Source organism: Bombina bombina, chromosome 6 (genome assembly GCF_027579735.1).
Source record: "Bombina bombina isolate aBomBom1 chromosome 6, aBomBom1.pri, whole genome shotgun sequence".
NCBI classification, from domain to species: Eukaryota; Metazoa; Chordata; class Amphibia; order Anura; family Bombinatoridae; genus Bombina; species Bombina bombina.
This window is the reverse complement of record NC_069504.1, coordinates 559,287,740-559,308,689: the sequence shown is the minus strand read 5'-3', so window position 1 is coordinate 559,308,689 and position 20,950 is coordinate 559,287,740. Positions and strand designations below refer to the sequence as shown.

General features: G+C 39.6%; 1 protein-coding gene across 1 annotated transcript in view; it reads left to right on the top strand.

Annotated features, from left to right (window-relative positions):
• The window catches only part of MNS1 (meiosis specific nuclear structural 1), a 33,087-nt gene extending 15,361 nt beyond the window's left edge, over positions 1-17,726 (top strand). Inside the window, exons 5-10 of the mRNA XM_053719907.1 lie at positions 837-1,066; positions 3,552-3,768; positions 4,545-4,652; positions 6,654-6,911; positions 7,129-7,254; positions 17,429-17,726. Of these exons, the coding sequence (XP_053575882.1) occupies positions 837-1,066; positions 3,552-3,768; positions 4,545-4,652; positions 6,654-6,911; positions 7,129-7,254; positions 17,429-17,536 (1,047 nt within the window). The 3' untranslated portion in view covers positions 17,537-17,726. The remainder of the gene's footprint in view (positions 1-836; positions 1,067-3,551; positions 3,769-4,544; positions 4,653-6,653; positions 6,912-7,128; positions 7,255-17,428) is intronic.
• The last annotated feature ends 3,224 nt before the right edge of the window (positions 17,727-20,950 follow it).

Here is a 20,950-nt window from a genome sequence, read left to right as displayed (position 1 = left end):
CTCTTGTCATTGTCTTACCAATTTGTTCAGCTGGCTCCCAGTAGTCCATTGCGGCTGCTTCAAATTGTATGTTCTCTCTGAATCACAAAAGAAAAAAATTGGGTTTCATGTCCCTTGAAGTCGATACAAATCCCCTCTTTTATAGAAGTAAACTAAATGCAATTATAGAGACATGAAAGTCAAAATTAATCTTTCATTATTCAGATAGAGCATGTCATTTAAATCATTTTATCAATTTTGTTTTATTTACCTTTTTTGAAAGTTAACCCATTTCCATCAAAGCATACAAGGGGCCCCATGTATCATTTGCCGAGCAGATGAGGTTCACTATCACAAACCGTGTCCGCCCTCATGGTTAGAGGGCAGCATCCATTTCCCGCATTTAACATTGCACAAGTCGCTGCTTGTGCGTGGCCATTAGGTGGCAGAGAAGCAATTGTCTTAATATTGCAGCTACTTAACTTAAGGCTCGCTCATCTGCTCAGGGCCCCAAAGCTGCACCCGCAGATTGACAAATGTGGCCCAAGGTCAGCTAATAAGCGTGGACATGCCTTGAGCACTATATGGCAACAGTGTTTGCAACAATGTTTGTATGATTTCATATAATTCTCAAGATACATGCATGAACCTTAATCTACCTAGTGATGTTGTTGCGAAATGGAGCTAAGTTTCTGCGTTTCAACAAAGGATGACAAGAGAAAGAGGTAAATATTATAATAGAAATACACTGGAAACCTTTTTTTTTTAATTGCACAATTTATCTGAAATATGAAACTTTAGATTTGTTTGCCTTCTAAATAAGACATAATATAATATATTTTTTATTCTTACATAAGAAAAGGGATTCTGAAATCGCTCGTAAAATGAAGGAGGAACACGAGAGAGCTTCAGAAGAAGAGATTGCCAAAGATACCCGGCGATATCAGGAGAAGATATTATACCAACAAGAGTTAGAAAGGCAGTTGGAAGAAAAGGAAAGAAAGCGACAGGATGCTTATAAGGAGTTCCTGAGAGAGAAAATAATGATTGACGAAATTGTAAGAAAGATTTATGAAGAAGACCAAATGTAAGTTTGAAATTTTATTTTAGTGAAAAAACTGATCTATTGAAAATGAATTTTACACATCAAATAGCAGTTTGCAGAGCCATTTCTGATCAAACACACATTTTAAAGGAATGTCATACTGTAAAATGTTCTTATTTGTTTTATATGATCATATCTGGCGGTCAAATATACCAAAATGGGCCTAGATCAATAACTTGGTCTACTTTAAAAATATATATAGTCTTCATAGGTAAATGAAAAGCTCTATTTCTGTTTAATCAGAGTGATAGCAAAATGCTAAAAATTCTCTGGTACTTGTGGCAAGTTTTTCTGTGAAATTCCCGGTAGTGAAGGGGTTAAAACTGACAAATAAGATCAAGCAGCGGTAATCATCCTCCCAGTTGGGGTGGGAGATATATGTATTAAATGTAAATTTTCAATTGCTCTCTCTAAGTATTGGCATGTATGTAAACAGAAAGAGATACAATACTGTTTTTTTTTTTTACTGTACAGTGCCCTTTTAAGTATGGGAACAGTCAAAATATAAATGACTGCATATTATACCAGGTAGAAAGTTTAATAACACAATATGTTTTATCCTAAGAGGTAGCTAAACATCAGCAGTTTCTAAGCTATTCTGGTAGCGTACAGGATTTACTTTATAAACACTATTAACTTATTATTATACAAGTGATCTAAAGTTAAATAACTAAACAGAGGTCAACACGTCTCATTATTTTACAAAAGGATTTTGAATCCAAACTACAGACGTCTCCCCAAAAAACACATAATTTAGACATAAACATAGAAATCATTTCACATAAAGGTTACTTGCTAGGCATTAGGTCATTCTTGACCAATTCACTGAAATTCTGATAATACATCTAAAAGAGATGGGAGTTGCATGTTAAGTACCCATTAAACATAAGAATAAAGGCACGTGTACGTCACTTGTCCATCACATTTTAGCTCCTTGCTTCTTTACATGTTGAATAAGTATGTTAGACTTAGAGCTCTCCAGACACCAAAGCATGTGCCAGGGCTTGACAATTCCCTTGAGACATGGCTTCTGGTATTTTACTTTACATACTGTATACAAGTATAGAATAATCCAAACAACTGGGTGTAGCATCTCATTTTATTTTTACTTACAACAACAAACCACAAAGCAAGTGCTTTTTTCATCATTAAGAATATCGCCAGGAGGTCCATGGGTTATTTTATGAAAACTTGCAAAACCTTTTGCTGCAGACCGTGTCAGGAGGAGTATAGGATACATAATTAAATGATTTAAAGGGACAAGAAACACTATCTTTCTTTCAAACATTTTTTTTGAAAAAAGTTTCCGATTTACTTTCATTATCAAATTTGCTTCTTTCTTTTGGTATCCTTTGTTGAAAGAGCAGCTATGCACTACTGGGAACTAGCTGAACATATCTTGGGAGTCAAAGACAAGAGACATATATGTGCAGCAACTAGCTCCCAGTAGTATATTGCTGCTCCTGAGCCTACCTAAGTGTGTTTATCAACAAAGGATACAAAAAGAACAAAGCAAATTAGAAGATCTAAATCTAGAAATTTTGAATTTACTGCACCTTTAATGAGAAAATTAACAATACATACAGTTTATAAGAAGTTGCAACAAGTTTGCCTAAAATCCAGGAGGCAGCCTCAAATGATTGGTGCCAGAAAAAAATGCCATGGTCTGTGTGGGTGAGCATATAATTATGTGAAATCAGTGACTTAATCCACAGGTTCTCATTAACACCACTGTAATTTAAACCCATGGTTGTCAGAAATGGGTACAAACAATGATTTAAACCCTTGATTGCCAGTAACAGTTATTCAAGCTTTTGCTTGACAATTATGCCCATGCATCAGAGACTAATTCCCTTGATTGTCTCATAACCCCTTTACCTCAGCTATCTCCATTGAACTTTCACCACCTCATAGGACACTGCCTCACTTTACCTGTGCAGTATTAATTAGGCATAATGTAGCAGCAAGGCAAAGCTTAGCAAGTGGTTGTGCAGACTCATCACAAAGGGGGAAGGACGTTCAGTGAATGGACATTACTGTAACTGAACAGAGCATATGCGCATTTTACATCAAGGCATTTTTTTCGAGCTACCCTGACTTTCTATTGTTTACTTCTGACTAAAAATATTTTTGTTATATTTTCTTTAAAAATAAATGTAAGGCATTTGTTAAACAAGTAAATCAAATTAATTGTATTAATATTAGAATATCCAACCCTGTTTATTGAGGGCTACAAACTGATTTCTTTGTGGGTAAATCTGAGCAGAAGCAGTAACTGTGATAATGATTTCTGCAGATCACTGAGAAAGATCCTAAAATCTAGCAAAGCAACTAAGTAGATGAGGTTAAAAAAAGACAAAAGTCCATCAAGTTCAGCTTTTACAGATCCACTTTTTTCATTAAAAATCTGCCAAGTAAACTGACATTAATATCTTTAAAAATGTCAACCCATAATCATGTCTAACAGAGAAAGACAAATTAAGATGGAAAAGATAACCACCACTCGAAGATACATAGACGAATTCAAAGAGGAGCAAGCCACTTGGAGAAGAATGGAGCGTGAAAGAATGGAAGAAGAAAATCGTAAAATCCTGGCATTTGCTAATATGCAACAGCGCAGAGAAGAAGATCGTATGGCGGAGGTTCGAGAACGTGAAGAACGGAAAAAGGCCCTTCATGAGATGGTAATATATATACAAATGGGACTGTTTTTATTTATTTTTTTAGAATTTTATTTTAATTCTTTACCAAAAACTTGGTTGAAAAAATGTAATTAGTTTTATATATCATAAACTCAGTTTGCTTAAAAGGACACTGTAGTCATAAAACAAAGTGTTCTGTTTGAAAAAGAATGACCTATTCTGGTTTTATTTTTTACATGCGCAGTCTTACATAGTTTGACACATTCTAGTGAAATTATAACTTTTTAATATGCCATTCATAAGCTCACAGATGGTGTCCCTATCAGGAACTGCAATGCTTTGTTGCTCCTGAGCACAACTTTAACTGTGTTTTTAATCACTGATATTTTTTTTTTTTTAATGATACATTGTTTAATAATGAAATACTCTAACAAATGTCACTTTAACAATATCACTACGTTTAAAAATCAGTGATAAGTGGGCTTCTAACCCAGTTGCTCTGTTGTCTTTATTTAAAGTGCCACAGAATCTGTTGGTGCATTAGAACTGGAGATAATAATATTAACAAATAAATGACAATTTTCAGGGGTCCGTCTTCAGATAGAAGTCCCTACTATGTTTTTCACAGCTGGCAGAGTGTAATCAGAAGATTGCCAGGAAAGAGAAAAATGTAATTCACTTTTTTGTTGGGGGGGGGGGGCAAAAAGAGACAGACACAAGGATCTATCAGTTCATCCCCTTCACCCACTAGCCTTATAGTGTGCACACTGAGTAGATACAGGATTTGATCAAATATTTTTTTTCTGTTTTGGTTTTAGCTTGCTCATCATATTGAAAGCGAACAGCAACAACGTGAAGAACTTGAACAAATGCGTGAAGAGTTGTACCTGGAAGAACAAGCTGAGGCTGAGAGACAAAGGAATATTGTAAGTAACCTGAATATCTCGTGCTATCCAGTTTTACTATATGTCTTATTGCACTTTGTTTTATTTTTATCTTGGACGATCATCCTCCTTTGTTTTTGTTTGCCCAGTCGACGTAATGCCAACCTATTACATATGAAGAACTAGATTAATGAACAACCCATTTCAGATTTGCAAGATTAGTGCAGTCTGATAGAGGATTAACATTTATTGTTTGCCTTGTGGGAGGTAATGCAGACACTAAGAGGATAGCACTAAGGCGGCTTTTATGCCTAGTAACAGTAAAATATCTTGTTTACCTTCCAGGGACACATACATTTTGTCAGTTTGGAGTCTTCTAGTTTTAATCTTTGTTACTAGAGAGGTTTTTTGTACATTTTACCATGGCGTAATGCACCTCTGTTTTATATTGCTTACCTATATACTCTACAAATAAATAATAATACTAATGTTCTGAAATCAATTTTAACCGTTTTTACTTGCAGTTTTTCATACTGACGATAGAAATGTTTTTTGTCCCTTTATATCAATAAAAGTGAACAGACTTTCTTTCTGGATTTACAAAATACACCTGTAATTGTATTTAGATCTTTAATGGATTTACAACACCAATATCTTAAACAGCAAAACATGCAGACCATTAAATATATAGTTATAATATACAGCTATAGTTACAGGTAGAAAACCCTTTATCCAAACTGCTTGAGACCAGAATAGTTTTGCATTTTGGAATATTTGCATCAGTAAAATGGGACAATTTGAAAACAGGATGGAACCAAGTGTAAACTACAATATCTAATATCATTTAGGCAATATTTACATGCCATAATTCAGCTTATGTAATATAAAGGTAGTTTTATATCATTTTTTATATGTTTGTATACACGGTACCCTCAGAAAGATAGTACAGTACTGTAATCAGAAAGGTAATATTTGTTTTCAATAAATATGGACTATTATTTGCATTGTCAAACACAAAAATCAAACCAAAAGATACAGGCAGAAAAGATTGTGACTTACAGGCAGTGAAAAAATAGTAATTTTGATCATTTAAAAAAAAATATATATATATTGATTAATAGGATGGATCTTAGAATAAGTTTAGATTTTGGAATTCCGGATTTGGGGATTTGTACCTGTACTATAGTTCTAGTATACAGTTCACATGATGTAGAGGCCTAGCTCACAAAAGAATAACAAGAATTGCAGAGGTGTGGTATTTTATTTCTTTTTACTGTATCTAAAGATGCCAGGTGCCCAGTATAAAACCAAAAAGTCTGGTATTTTGACTGGTTGTTTAGTATAACATAATACAAATGGCAAAACTTTTTTTTTTAACCCCCTTGGTCTTCAATGATAAGGACTAGCGAAAGTGTGACATTGCTTTAGGTGCCTCTCCTCTTCACTGAGTGCAGATGCATAGGAATAGTCACGTTTTTACCTAGCTGTTGTGTAGTGAAGGAACCGCATCGTTGCTCTTCCTCTCTTGCACAGAAAGGCCCCATGCTCTGTGCTTGAGAGACCCCGGATGCAGTGGAAACAGAAGCCACAGCCTGTTGGAGGGCTGAACTGAGGTCTGATGTGGCTGACAGAGGGGGTTGTAGGCTAGGGGTCTGAGCTGATATCTACTGGGGGTTTAGCAGAAGGGAGATGCAGGGCAAGGGGTCACATCTAAGGTCTGATGGGAACAGATGGCTGTGAGGGGCTACAGGGGTCTGATGTGGGCATAGGTGACAGAAGGAGTGGGGGGCCAGGGGTCTGATTTGTTAAAATTTGTATTGCATCAAGGCAAATCCGTTGTCTAGAGGCACAGTTAGACTGGGTAATGCTATTGTGAGCTCACGGTTCTTTAAGCAATGTATGTTTTAGCACAAATACAACAAGTATCCTTAGAAAACAGAATTAAATGATTTTGTACATTACTTATTTTCTGTTTTGGTAATGAACCTTCTTATTTGTTTTTTTTCTTCTTACGACTTTAAATTCTTTGAATTTCCCTTTTAGGCAGAGATGGAGAAGAAAATCCGCCAGCGTCTTGAATTGCAGCAAACGTTTGAAGAGCAAATGGCCTTTAAACAAGTTGTTCAGCAAGCTGCGAAAGAGGAAGAAGAGCTTTTCAGACAGGCCATGCTTGCCAAGTTTGCTGAGGATGACCGCATTGAGCAGATGAATGCTCAGAAGAGAAGAATGAAACAGCTTGAGCACAAGAGAGCAGTGGAGCAACTGCTTGAGGAAAGACGCAAACAAATTCTTGCAGACAAAGTGAGCAAAAAAAGTTGTTGTTTCTTTCAAGGGACAAAAAAGCATTTGAATGCTGAACTAGAAATAATCACACTGAAAATGAAATATTGGTTTTGTAATTTAGTCTTTATTTAATATGTAAGTAGTTACAAGCATCCGTCCGAACACAGATTACACTTATGTTATTCTGCTTTCCATACTAATACATCAATAGTTCTAACAAGATTGTTCTGTGCAGGAGCGTCTACTTCGAGACAAACAAGAGGAAGAAAGAAGAGAAGCGGTTCGTCGTGCTATCATTGAAGAGGAGAGGCAGAAGATCCTTAAAGCACATGCTACTAAATTACTGGGCTATTTGCCAAAGGTAAGAACCATATTTCAATCATGAATTAGGCTGAGGTGCAGCTGATTGGCTGGCGAAACTGTGTTAAAGTGATATTACAGTCATTTGTTTATATATACATAGCATATATCACCAATTAAAGAGACAGTAAAGTAAAAAATAAATGTTAGCTTGTTATCCTTTGTTAAAGAATACTCCTAGATGAGCTCAGGAGCATGTTTATGTCTTTATACATAGGTGAGCTTCTTTAAACGTCTGGTAGCAGTGTTTGCAACAATATTTTTAACAATGTTATACATAGTTGAAAGCAATGCTGCTATAGAATGGTAGACATGTGCACACATCTAAACACCTATCAGCCTACCTAAAGGGACAGTAAAGTCAAAATTAATTAACCTTTATGATTCAGACAGAGCATGCAGTTTTTAAACAGCTTTCCAATCAACTTTTATTATTAAATTTGCTTTATACAAACATATTGCAAACACTGCTGCCATAGAATGCTACGCTATTGATGAGTCTACTTGGGTTTGCATTCCAACAAAGGATACCAAGAGAATGAAGAAAATGTAATAGAAGTCAATTTGAAAGTTGTTTAAAACCTCAATGCTTTGTCTAAATTGCAAAAGTTACATTTTTACTTTACTGTCTCAAGTAAAAAAAAATCTGCATTCAAAATAATTGTTTTAAATTACTCTTTTTATTCATGGTTTGCACAACTGGAACATGTTTCTTACAAACTACTTGAAAACTCTGATATTTATCTAATCTCCCTAATTCATTAGTTCTTGAATGCTAAAAGGAGTTTTACATTCAGCAGAATAAAATTGGTATTAGTGAACGTTTTTTAAACAATTGTGTGGTGTTAGGCAAACTGAATTGAATGTAATTACTACCAAAGCTAAGATGTCAAGTTAGGAAGTCTTACAGTCATACATGGCTTTTAAGGAAACAGTCAGTACAAGTAGCATTCTTATTATTCACTCTATTTTAAAATTGAAGTAATTGTGCATTAGGGCATGAATAAAACGGTCAAATTAAATTTGATAGCTCTACTACAGTAACACATATAAACTGTTATGAAGTCCACTACATACCTACATATATATAAAGACCCAAGTAGACTCAGTAGAATGGGAGCACAATCTTCTTGGGTTAAATCCAAGCAGTATCTACTGAAAGGCAAATTTATGCAGAAGTGAACATGTTTATTTGGGAAGTTGCTACATCCAGAACAAAATGGTTCTATTACAGAGTTAATGAATTAAAGGGACATAGACAAATTACATATTTTGGCAAAAATGCTTCTAGTCAAAGTCATCACTGTTATCGTGGCCCCCCTGGTAATACTTAACAGCGAGACCCCCTCTCCAGAAGGGCGTGGACAGAACTGCCCACTCTCCTAGTTACCAACATCACCCCCTCCTCCTAGTTCTGTCCAGCCTGATGGTGGTCAGGACTAGGAGTCCCTCTCCATGCTTCTTCATCACTTTTAGTGTTAACATTTTTGTCTGCACGTGAAGCAAAGCTAGATATTCTCATTGCACGCATTCTAAATACTGCAGCTGCTAAGAGAGCCAGTGCAAAGGGCCACTACTCCTTACTAATTCTTCTGGATCTATTTGCTGCTTTCAACGCAGTTGACCATCCTCTCCTCTTATAAATCCTACATTCTTTTGGCATTCGAGACACAGCCTCTTGGTTTTGCTTCCCATCTCTCAAAACGCTCTTTTACAGTTTCCTTTAACAGCATATCTTCTGATTCTTTGCCTCTCTCAGGAGAAGTACAGCAAGGCTCTGTCTTGCTTTTTTCTCTCTATACATCCTCCCTTGGAAAACTTATATCCTCCTTTGGGTTCCAGTACTACCTCTATATGCTGACGATACCTAAATCTATCTTTCATTTCCTGATATCTCTCCCTCTTTACTCAATCAGATTACCAACTGTCACTCTGCAATTTCCTCCTGGATGTCTTTGCACTACCTCCAACTCCAACCAGGTCCGCTGTCTTGGGGTCACACTTGACTCTGAACTCACATTCACTCCACATACTCAAGCTCTCACTAACTCCTGCCATGCACATCTATGCAACATTTACAGTCAATGTGCAACAAAACGAGGGAATTAGTATTTTTTTAGTTTGAGTAAGGAAAGGTTGAAACCTTTCCTTACTCAAACTAAAAAAAGAATAATTCCCTCGTTTTGTAGCACATTGACTACTGCAATCTACTTCTAAATAGCCTTCCCAAACACTGCATATCCCTCCTCCAATCTATCATGATTGCTTCAGCTACACTCATCCACCTAAGTTGCCGATCTACATCTGCCAGTCTCTACACTGGTTTCTCAGAAAACATTAATGCTTACTATATTGTCTTTGAAGAAAATTGTAGTCACATTTGCCACTACTTAAGAGTTTGTGTTGAATTTTTTTTCTTTTTTCGTTTAATTTTGGAAATCCCCCTTTTCTGATTCTGCATAAAGTTGAGGCCGTTTTGAGAACATTGCAGTGTTTTTTTCTGAAGCTAACAATAAGAATGTTATTGTGGAAATTTGTATTAGCCTTTCTTATTGAACATGCAATTCCTAAACACAAAATAAAGTGATACCTTAACTATATACTGTACAGGGAGTGCAGAATTATTAGGCAAGTTGTATTTTTGAGGATTAATTTTATTATTGAACAACAACCATGTTCTCAATGAACCCAAAAAACTCATTAATATCAAAGCTGAATAGTTTTGGAAGTAGTTTTTAGTTTGTTTTTAGTTATAGCTATTTTAGGGGGATATCTGTGTGTGCAGGTGACTATTACTGTGCATAATTATTAGGCAACTTAACAAAAAACAAATATATACCCATTTCAATTATTTATTTTTACCAGTGAAACCAATATAACATCTCAACATTCACAAATATACATTTCTGACATTCAAAAACAAAACAAAAACAAATCAGTGACCAATATAGCCACCTTTCTTTGCAAGGACACTCAAAAGCCTGCCATCCATGGATTCTGTCAGTGTTTTGATCTGTTCACCATCAACATTGCGTGCAGCAGCAACCACAGCCTCCCAGACACTGTTCAGAGAGGTGTACTGTTTTCCCTCCTTGTAAATCTCACATTTGATGATGGACCACAGGTTCTCAATGGGGTTCAGATCAGGTGAACAAGGAGGCCATGTCATTAGATTGTCTTCTTTTATACCCTTTCTTGCCAGCCACGCTGTGGAGTACTTTGACGCTTGTGATGGAGCATTGTCCTGCATGAAAATCATGTTTTTCTTGAAGGATGCAGACTTCTTCCTGTACCACTGCTTGAAGAAGGTGTCTTCCAGAAACTGGCAGTAGGACTGGGAGTTGAGCTTGACTCCATCCTCAACCCCAAAAGGCCCCACAAGCTCATCTTTGATGATACCAGCCCAAACCAGTACTCCACCTCCACCTTGCTGGCGTCTGAGTCGGACTGGAGCTCTCTGCCCTTTACCAATCCAGCCACGGGCACATCCATCTGGCCCATCAAGACTCACTCTCATTTCATCAGTCCATAAAACCTTAGAAAAATCAGTCTTGAGATATTTCTTGGCCCAGCTTGTGTGTCTTGTTCAGTGGTGGTCGTCTTTCAGCCTTTCTTACCTTGGCCATGTCTCTGAGTATTGCACACCTTGTGCTTTTGGGCACTTCAGTGATGTTGCTGCTCTGAAATATGGCCAAACTGGTGGCAAGTGGCATCTTGGCAGCTGCACGCTTGACTTTTCTCAGTTCATGGGCAGTTATTTTGCGCCTTGGTTTTTCCACACGCTTCTTGCGACCCTGTTGACTATTTTGAATGAAACGCTTGATTGTTCGATGATCACGCTTCAGAAGCTTTGCAATTTTAAGAGTGCTGCATCCCTCTGCAAGATATCTCACTATTTTTGACTTTTCTGAGCCTGTCAAGTCCTTCTTTTGACCCATTTTGCCAAAGGAAAGGAAGTTGCCTAATAATTATGCACACCTGATATAGGGTGTTGATGTCATTAGACCACACCCCATCTCATTACAGAGATGCACATCACCTAATATGCTTAATTGGTAGTAGGCTTTCGAGCCTATACAGCTTGGAGTAAGACAACATGCATAAAGAGGATGATGTGGTCAAAATACTAATTTGCCTAATAATTCTGCACTCCCTGTATATCTTGACAATATGACAGTTAAAGGGACATAAAAAAACACTTTTCTTTCCTAAATGGAAAGAGTCCACAGCTGCATTCATTACTTTTAGGAAATAAGAACCTGGCCACCAGGAGGAGGCAAAAACACCCCAGCCAAAGGCTTAAATACTCCTCCCACTTCCCTCATCCTCCAGTCATTCTTTGCCTTTCGTCCCAGGAGGTTGTCAGAGAAGTGTCAGAAGTTTGTTTTGTCTCTTATGGAGGGTAGTACTCTTCGACATGGGACGGGAGCTTTAAGTAATCCAATCAGTCTCTCTGTGAGGGCCTCGATGAAGGTTAGAGTCCGGAGATGCAGGGAGAGTCTTTCTGCGAAACCATCCCGACTCATATTAGCAGCTCCACAAGCAATCAGCGTTGTCGAACTTCGCTTCGCTGCTACTATTCCTCACACTTGAAGGGCAGTGTTCCTGTTCCACGGCATAGATTCTGGGAAGATTGTTTCATTTTACTTCATCAGTATGTACTGTAACTTATTTGTTTTCCGTAAGGAACTATCTTGTGGGACTTATTAAGTGTATATATATATATATATATAGGGCCTCAGTGGGGCTCTCTTGGAATCAAGGGTTAATATCTCCCGAGGGGGATTATTGAACAGGGTTTTTTTTTTAAACCATGTTTGTTATGTGATTCAATCTGCTTATGTGTAGTGTTAACTGGTTTCTTGGCTTAGAACATAAAGGCCTTTGGAAGTGACGCAACCTTATGGTTGGGTGCGCTTTTTTTGGACTGTACGGTTCTTGTAACCCAGATTATGTTTATCCCTCCTTACAGGGCGGCTTGTTGGCAATTATGCGTCTGCAAAGTCCAGACGTTTATTTGCGTTTGTGCTCGTACCTGATTGTCCCTGGTCTACCGGCTTTGGGTGGGCCTATACAGTTCCCTGCGGGTGTAGCTGTCCCTGAGTGTTGTGCCTTTCGTTACAGAATAGCGCGTCTTCGTGTTTTACTCAGACACGTTTTTGAGTTATTGGAGGATCCTTAACGGATACGGGAATCCACAATATTCTACTTCGAATGGCTCATCTCATTCGACATGAGGGGATGACATAATTTCCAAATTGTCAGCTTTTTGAGATCTTTCCCAGTTTTTTGTTGGAAGAGCAGGGTTCCGTTTGGCTGGCCCTGCGGGTATACCTGTTTTCTTCCTGGGCGTTAACCTACGGTTGCCTTATATTTGCTTTTATCCGGTTAGGATGTCCTTTAATTTTGATTATGTGTTTCCTTCAGGAACTTCTGGGATCAATTCTCTCTGGTTGCTTCTTCGGAAGTTTGTTAATAGACACGTTAGTCCTATGCTTGTCTGTTTGACCTTCCCTTCTGAGGGAGGATTTAGGCAACTTTACAGTTATGATCCCAGCTGCGGCTGGTCCTGCTGGGATTCAGATCTTCTGTCCTGTGCTCTTATTCAGACACATGGCGCCTGTTCTGCCTGGCTGGTCCGGTGGGGTGCTGAGTGCTCACATTATTATTTGTGTGTTTTCTTGTTTTTCTTTACAAGTTCAGCTAAGCACTCTAAAAGGATCCGTATGGCAGGGGGATTGTGTCAGTCCTTATTCAGCCTTCAATCTGGTTGACCAGGTCAGTGGAGTTCCACTGCGTCACTCTCCTTGCTCTGATTTCCTCAGGGCCTAGAGTTTTCTTTCCTCTCTTGGGAGGATTGGGGGCTTAGCACCTCCTTCCCGCCGTTTTGGGTGATTTGGCCTTCTAAGGCTCAGGAATTGTCCTTGGACTTCTTCCTGCTGTGGTTCTCGTTTTGAGACCTTTCGTACTTCGTCCATTCCTCGGGTTCCTTAGGGCGACCTGGTTTCCTTCAGTAGTTGGTTCCTTTGTAGGGACATGGGCAGTGTAGTCTCCTTGAGCTCTGTTAGGGTTTCTTCCCCGGAGCTGGGGAATGCTCCGCATCCTTCTTTCATTGTCTCCTCTGATTTTATGGGGGTGATGTGAAAACTAGCCTTTGCTCGAGTGACTTTGTCCTCGAGTTATCCCCTTGTTCTTGGTTGTCTTGTGGCTGTTTCCATCTAGGGCTCTAGTGACCTTGTTTTGGTCTTTGCTCCCTTAACTCCTTGGAGCGATGGACTCTGGCAAGGGGTGGTCTCGTCTTTGGTTGGGACTTGCAAGTTTTTCTCGTTATCCATTTTACTTTGGACATTGTATGTATGGTTATCTCCCGGGGGTCTGGTTTTTATATCGGACAGGAGACTTCAGTTCCGGGTTCTTGTTGTTTGGAGGCTCGGACCACTCCTCGCTTTGGTCCTTCCGGTGGCTGAGATTCTCACTCAGCGTTTCCTTTGTGGATCCCGTTGCGGGTTGTGCCGGACTGTTAGGATCTAGAGCTGGTCTGGGGTTCCTCAGTTCCAGGAAACTTGGGCTAGGTCCTTTGGTTGAGCTAGTTTAACTGGTTCAGTTGGCCAGGTTTTTCTGGGTGCCAGTGCCCCTTTGGCTTGCCTTTTGCCTATAGTCAGTTTCCCTTGGTCGGCTTGCTGAAATAGTGTGATGGCTTCGCTGCTCTGCAAGCAGAGGGTTCGCTGTGGAACCACTGCAGCTATGGCACCTTGTCTGTGTTCTAGCCAGTTCAAATCTTCAGGGGATTCCTTCCAGGTCAGGGCGTTGGAGATTTGTTTTCTCGGTTCAGCTTATGGCTGTGTCCTGGGCGCTGGTGCTCTGGCCTTTTTGCTCGCCCCCTTTATCTTGGGGGGGGGGCGTATATCCTTTTGGAAGTGTGGTCCCTATCTTAGGGCTTCACCTGTCTTAGGGCTTCTCCTTCTCCAGGAGGTTGGCACAGACGGGTTATCCTATTTCAGAGAGAGGTACGCTCTCTGGGTTGTTCTGTCCATCTGGAGAGTTGCTGGCTCTGCCTTGAGTCTATGTCGGGCCTTAGCTAGATCTTAAGGTCAACGGCCTTGTCGACGGTCTCCATGTGGTGTTTAAGGTTGACATACGAGCACTGTTGTAATGGCTGTGCCATTTTTCTGCTCGTTTTTTGAGCTGGGGGTTTTCTGGTTCCCTAGTTTCAGACCTGCCGATGCTTGGGCTGCACGGCTGGAGGTAGGTCCTGAGATCCGTTATTCTTCTCGAATCTTGGGGGCGCATTGGTCCTCGTTGAGGTTCTTGGCTCTCCTTTTATTTTCAAGACCTATGTGTAGGTCTGGCGTTTTTGGTTGCCTAGAGTGTGCCTTCTGTAGTGGAGGTTTAGCACTCTAGATTTGGTAGCTGCCTCTAGCAAGTATTCTTCTGTGTCATCCTGAGGATGGCTGCGTGTTCTTGACTCAGGTGTTTACCTTCGTCTGGGTCTGCTACATGTACTTTTGCCTGAATACTTCAGTGTTCTGAGTTTGGATGATGTTTGGTCTTCGTTTTCAGTTATTCCTAGGCGCTGGTTGACTTGCTGCCTGGCAAGTGAAGGGTTGCTCTTTAAAACCAGCTGAAACTGTTTGCACCTTGATTGTGTGCTAGCTAGCTGTTCCAATCCTTTGCAGGATGTTGGGAGAACCTTTTCTCTGTTCTGCTACCTGGTTCTAAACCTTGTGGTTTCTATTTGGATTGGGCGTTGCCTCCCCTTATTGTCTGGACCCGTTTAGGTCTTGCGAGCTTGGTTTGATTTGTGAGTTTTTCCTTTTATGGCAGTTGTGGTAACCTTTCGGTTTCAGTTTGGTTCTTCCTTGCCTTATTCCTTTGTGAGTTTCGGCTGGGGTTCCCTTCGCTAGTGAAGGTTGTGTGGTAGGGGACCGACTGTTGGGCGACGGCGTCTCCCGGAGGACTGTTGGCTCAGTTGACTCTGAGGTTGTGGACTCTAGCTAGGCTTCCGGACTATCTGCTGGTCAGTGTCCTTGGGGCCTTTTCCCTTCCTGTTTTCTCGACTTCGGACTAAGCAAGGTTTTTTTTGTTGGGTAGTGGTTTTCAGGCCTGGTGCCCTCAGAATGGGCCGCCTATTGTACCCTCCCGTTTAGGCATTCTGTGTCCTCTATAGATTGGGTATTGTTTTCCCAAAAGTAATGAATGCAGCTGTGGACTCTTTCCATTTATGAAGAAAAACATAAATTATGCTTACCTGATCATTTTTCTTTTCTTCTGATGGAAAGAGTCCACAGCTCCCCACCTGTCTTTGTTTTTTATTCTTCTGGCACCTTTTTCACCCTGATGTTTCTTCTACTGTTCCTTGTTCCTCGGCAGAATGACTGGGGGATGAGGGGAGTGGGAGGGGTATTTAAGCATTTGGCTGGGTTGTCTTTGCCTCCTCCAGGTTTTGGCCAGGTTCTAAATTCCCAAAAGTAATGAATGCAGCATTGGACTCTTTCCATCGGAAGAAAAGAAAATGATCAGGTAAGCATAATTTATGGGTTTTTTTTTTCTTTCATGATTCAGATAGAGCATACAATTTTAAACAACTTTCCATTGTTATCCTTTGTTGAAAAGCAGTAAAGTAAGCTCTTTATGGCAGCAGTTTTGCAACGTTATACATTAGCAGGTGGGCACTAGATGTCACTATTTCCTGTCATGTAGTGCTTCATGCATGGGCATGCTACCTTCAACAAAGAAAAACACAAGAACAAAGCAAATTTGATTATAGAAGTAAATTGGAAACTTTTAAAAAATTGTATTCTCTATCTGAATAATAAGAGAACATTTTTGGGTTTAATGTCCCTTTTTAAGAAATAATAATCCATTGTGAAAAGTGGACACATTTTTGTTCTGCATGTTTAGGTAAGAGGGTGACTGTGGTAAAGAGCTGGTTCAAGTATCACTTGAAGGTAGCAGACATCTGGTGCTAGTTTGGTGGAGTTGTGATGGCAAATACTGGTGTTTTTGGCTTCCTTAGCTAGGGGTTCCAGTTTATTGGAATCACCACAATTTGAATTAGTTCAGCCATGGCTATTGTGCTGGTAACAATTACTATACAGTGTTTAGGGTATGAGGGTAGAAGAAATATTTCCTGGGACAGTCCCTAAATGATGAGCTAGAGTCTGAAGTCCCTTGGAAAATAAAATTATCTTCTTAGTTCTTGGAGCACCAGCACACTACCAAATATAAATAAATGCCTATTATGCAGGGTTCTTGTGGGTTTGAGGGCCTGTATTATATTTCCCACTCTGGCTGCAGGAAACAGTCTTTTTTTTTTATTTTTCAAAGTGTACAATTTAAAAAATATAAAAATAAAATAATCAATAAATGAATTTAATTATAGTATCAAATTTATTTCAGTCTCTTGGTATAATTTGTTTGAAAGCAGGTAGGTATGCTCAGAAGTGTGCATGTGTCACAAACGCTATATAACAGAAGTTTAAAAAAAAAAATGTTTTTAACAATGTTATACACTGGTACCCTTGCACGCTCAAAATCATTCTTGCAAGACTGCTGCCATATGCACGCTACCTACCTAGGTATTTTCTTTAACAAAGAACAAGGTCAGTTTCATAATTAATTGTATGCTCTATCTGAATCATGCAAGAAACATTTTGGGACTTCATGTCCCTTTAAGGTTGGAGCTGAGCAATAGTCCACACTATCATACCTGAAATTTGTATAAAAAGAACTAGGGAAAGAGTTCTGATGACTTCTGGGAAGCTTCTACCTACGTGACATCCATATAACACATCACAACTATATAAGGAAACAAATGGCTAATTGTAATTTAGATAACCTACATTTTAAGAGCCATAATGTAGCCCTTGGTGATTCGGTAATGTGGCTCACCTGGATTTTAATTTAATAATAAAGTTTCAAGATCTTTACTGTATTATTTGTTTGCGTACAACAGTGCACCTTGCCTGCGGAATGGGGAAATATATACACAAAGAAGCTTTTAATACTGTACTATTCTCAAAAATGATTTAATTTAAGAGGACTTTGCAAATGGTATCTACATATGAAGCATTTACCTGTGAAACCTTATTATCTGTCATAATATGCACAATGTTTTACATGCTTTCTATGTATATACTATACCTAATGTACAATTACTTTTTCTTTTTTTTCAGGGCATATTTAAGGATGAGGAAGACCTTAATCTGTTTGGTGAAGAATTCAGGAAGACTTTTCAACAAAGAAGCGTAGACATGTTATCAAATGATGGTTGGGAATCTTAAATTACTGGTATTTTACCACTAGATGTCAGTCTTTCTTGCTGTATCATCTACTACATGCTGTAATAGAAGTATTTGTATTCGTGTATCTCTACTTTTGTATTTAAAAAGATTTTAGTTTAAATATTGTCACATTGTAAATGATTTTAAAAGTTTATCAGAATGTAAAGAATAAATAAACAGTTGTATCATATATTGTTTATTCTCTGAGCATACTTAAATTGTCTTTTGTAAATATTTAGGATTTAAAAGCATTATTTTTGCTCCATTGCCTTTGCTTTACGGCATCAGTAATACAGCAGTACACCAACCATTTCTATCTCATATATGTAGGAGCAATACAATTTACTTTAAAGTTATACTTACAATCAACCATTAAGAATGACCTGATTAAAAAAAATGTCCATTCTTTTATATCATGAGGCTTTAAAATGTCAATTTACTTTTTAAAATGAATTTATTGGAAGACAAATAATAAAGGTATGAAAAATTAACAATTATCTACAAGCTACAAAAGTATTAAACGAGCCTCAAGAAAATACCAGAAATTATTATTTATTATTATCAGGTATTTGTAGAGCGCCAACATAGTCGGTGTACAGGATAGCTTTTGTAGGGGTCAAGTGGGTAGAGGGCCCTGCCGAGGGTTTCACTGTTGTAGTCGGCTCTTATGAAGCGATCTGTAAACAGCTGGGCCCATAGGCTTACAATCTAAGGGGTTCAAGGGGAAAGCAATGGCGTTAGGAAAGGTTAGTGTTGGTTGTATGCATCCCTGAATAGTAGAGTTTTTAGGGAGTGCTTGAAGCTGTTAAAACTAGGGGAGAGTCTTATGGAGCGAGGCAGGGAATTCCACAAGATGGGGGCCAGTCTGGAGAAGTCCTGTAAACGTGAATGTGAGGAAGTAACAAGAGAGGAGGAGATCCTGAGCTGATCGAAGGGGACAGGAGGGAGAGTATCTAGAGACAAGTTCTGAGATGTAGTGGGAAGCAGTGCAGTTGAGAGCTTTATATGTCAGGGTGAGGATTTTATGTTTAATCCTAGAGGCAAGAGGAAGCCAGTGAAGGGATTGGCAGAGAGGTGCAGCAGATGAAGAGCGACGAGTAAGGAAGATGAGCCTGGCAGAGGCATTCATAATGGATTGTAAAGGAGCTATGCGGCAGCTAGGTAGACCAGAGAGGACGGAATTGCAGTAGTCGAGGCGGGAAAGGATGAGAGAGTGGATTAAAATCTTGGTTGTATCTTGTGTAAGGAAATGTCTAATTTTAGCAATGTTTTTAAGGTGGAAGCGGCAGGCTTTAGCCTAGGACTGAATGTGAGGAGTGAAGGAAAGATCTTAGTCAAGTGTGACCCCAAGACATCGGGCGTGCGGGGTAGGGGTAATGATGGAATTATCAACAGTTATAGAAATTTTGGGGGTGGAGACATTAGAAGAAGGGGGAAAAATAAGGAGTTCAGTTTTGGAGAGATTTAGCTTAAGGTAGTGAGAGGACATCCAAGATGAGATGTGAGAAAGACAGTTAGTGACACGGGTTAGTAAGGAAAGAGGTAGGTTTGGTGCAGAGAGGTAGATTTGGGTGTCATCGGCATACAAATGGTATTGAAACCCATGGGACTTTATTAAAAAACCAAATGACGACGTGTAGATTGAAAAGAGAAGGGGAACAAGGACAGAGCCTTGAGGTACCCCAACAGAAAGTGGTAAACTGGGCAGAGGATGCTCCGGAGAAGGCTACACTAAATGTACGGTTAGTCAGATAGGAAGAGAACCACGAGAGAGCTGTGTCACAGATGCCGAAGGATTGGAGGGTTTGGAGCAGAAGAGGGTGGTCAACAGTGTCAAAGGCTGCAGACAGGTCAAGGAGGATAAGCAGAGAGAAGTGGCCTTTGGATTTTGCTGTAAGTAGGTCATTGGTAACCTTGATAATTGCTGTCTCTGTAGAGTGATGAAATCCAGATTGCAGTGGGTCAAGAAGAGAGTTTAGTGTAAGGAAATGGGATAGACATGCGTAAACTAGCTTTTCGAGGAGCTTTGAGGCAAGAGGGAGTAGGGAAATTGGGCGGTAATTGGAAGGGGAGGTTGGATCAAGGGAAGGTTTTTTGAGGATAGGTGTGACCAGTGCATGTTTTAGAGATGAGGGAAATATACCAGTGCTGAGGGAGAGGTTGAAAATGTGTGTGAGTATGGGGGTGAGGGTGGAAGAGAGGGAGGGGAGTAACTGTGAGGGGATGGGGTCGAGGGGACAGGTAGTGAGGTGGGAGGACAGTATAAGGGCAGAAACTTCATCCTCATTAACAGGGGCAAAAGAATGCACAATAAAGATAATATACTCAGCCAGTTCAGGCCTCCAGTGTGCACTCTCTATCTCTAAGATCATTTGCTTCCAGAAGGTGAGGAAGGAAAAGAATGTGAGCTTCCTTAGTCTCTGGGAAACTATTGGAAGTTGAAGTGTGAGAGAGCTAATAGTTGGCCAAGCGAGAGGAAAGCAGAGAACACAGGCTCCCTATCCATTTTATAAGATGGGTTCGAATTTGCAAAGAGATGTAGGTTCCGATTGCAGGAGATCCTCAACAGTGGATATAAAAAGTCTACACACCCTTATGAAATTGCAGGTTTTTGAAATGTAAAGACAGAAAAACATTTATTTAAAATGTTCCTAATAATTCTCTTAAATTCTTTCCTAAGATATGGTGAGTCCATCAATTACTAGTGGGAATATCACTCCTGGCTTTCGCTACAAGCAAGATTTGGGGTATAGCTGTAGTCCACGTCAATCTCTTCTTTAGAGTAGTGGTGGCTTTAAAGCAGTTAGGAAGACACAGCCAGGCCCACCTCACAAGTTCCTAACATGTTACTGCCCTAGTATAGAAAGCCAGAGTATGTTTACTCTGTTCTTTCTTTTTTTTCTGTAAGAAGTGGCTTCCTTTCACACCGTGTGCCAGACAGCTAGATGTGCAGGTAAGTGCCTTTTTGTCTTCTGGGGCTAGGAGGCTGGCACTGAAGCGGTTAAGCTGAGAAATTGCTGCCCAAACTTTCTGCATCGTTTATGGGACTAGGATCCTGGGTTCAGGATTAATTCTGGCAGTGGGCTGGGGTTAATTTCCTTTATGGGATTTAACCCTATTTCAGTGGCTCATGAGATTTGAGTTTTCACAAGAGGACTGTGTTCACATATGATACTAGGAGAAGTAATATCTGTGTGCAAGCGGGGTTTAAACTGTTTCTCTAAGTTATCGCAAATGGCTGCAATTTAGTTTTTTGCCGGCTCTGACGTAGTGCTGTCAGGAAGCGGCTTTTCCTTTTATGACGACTGTTCCTCCGGCTTGAAGCGCATCTTCAGTTGCCGATCATGTGACCTTCTAGCTCCGCTTCTAGAGACTGCTACGGAGCGGTTATTGCGGCTGCATTAGGGTAATTAT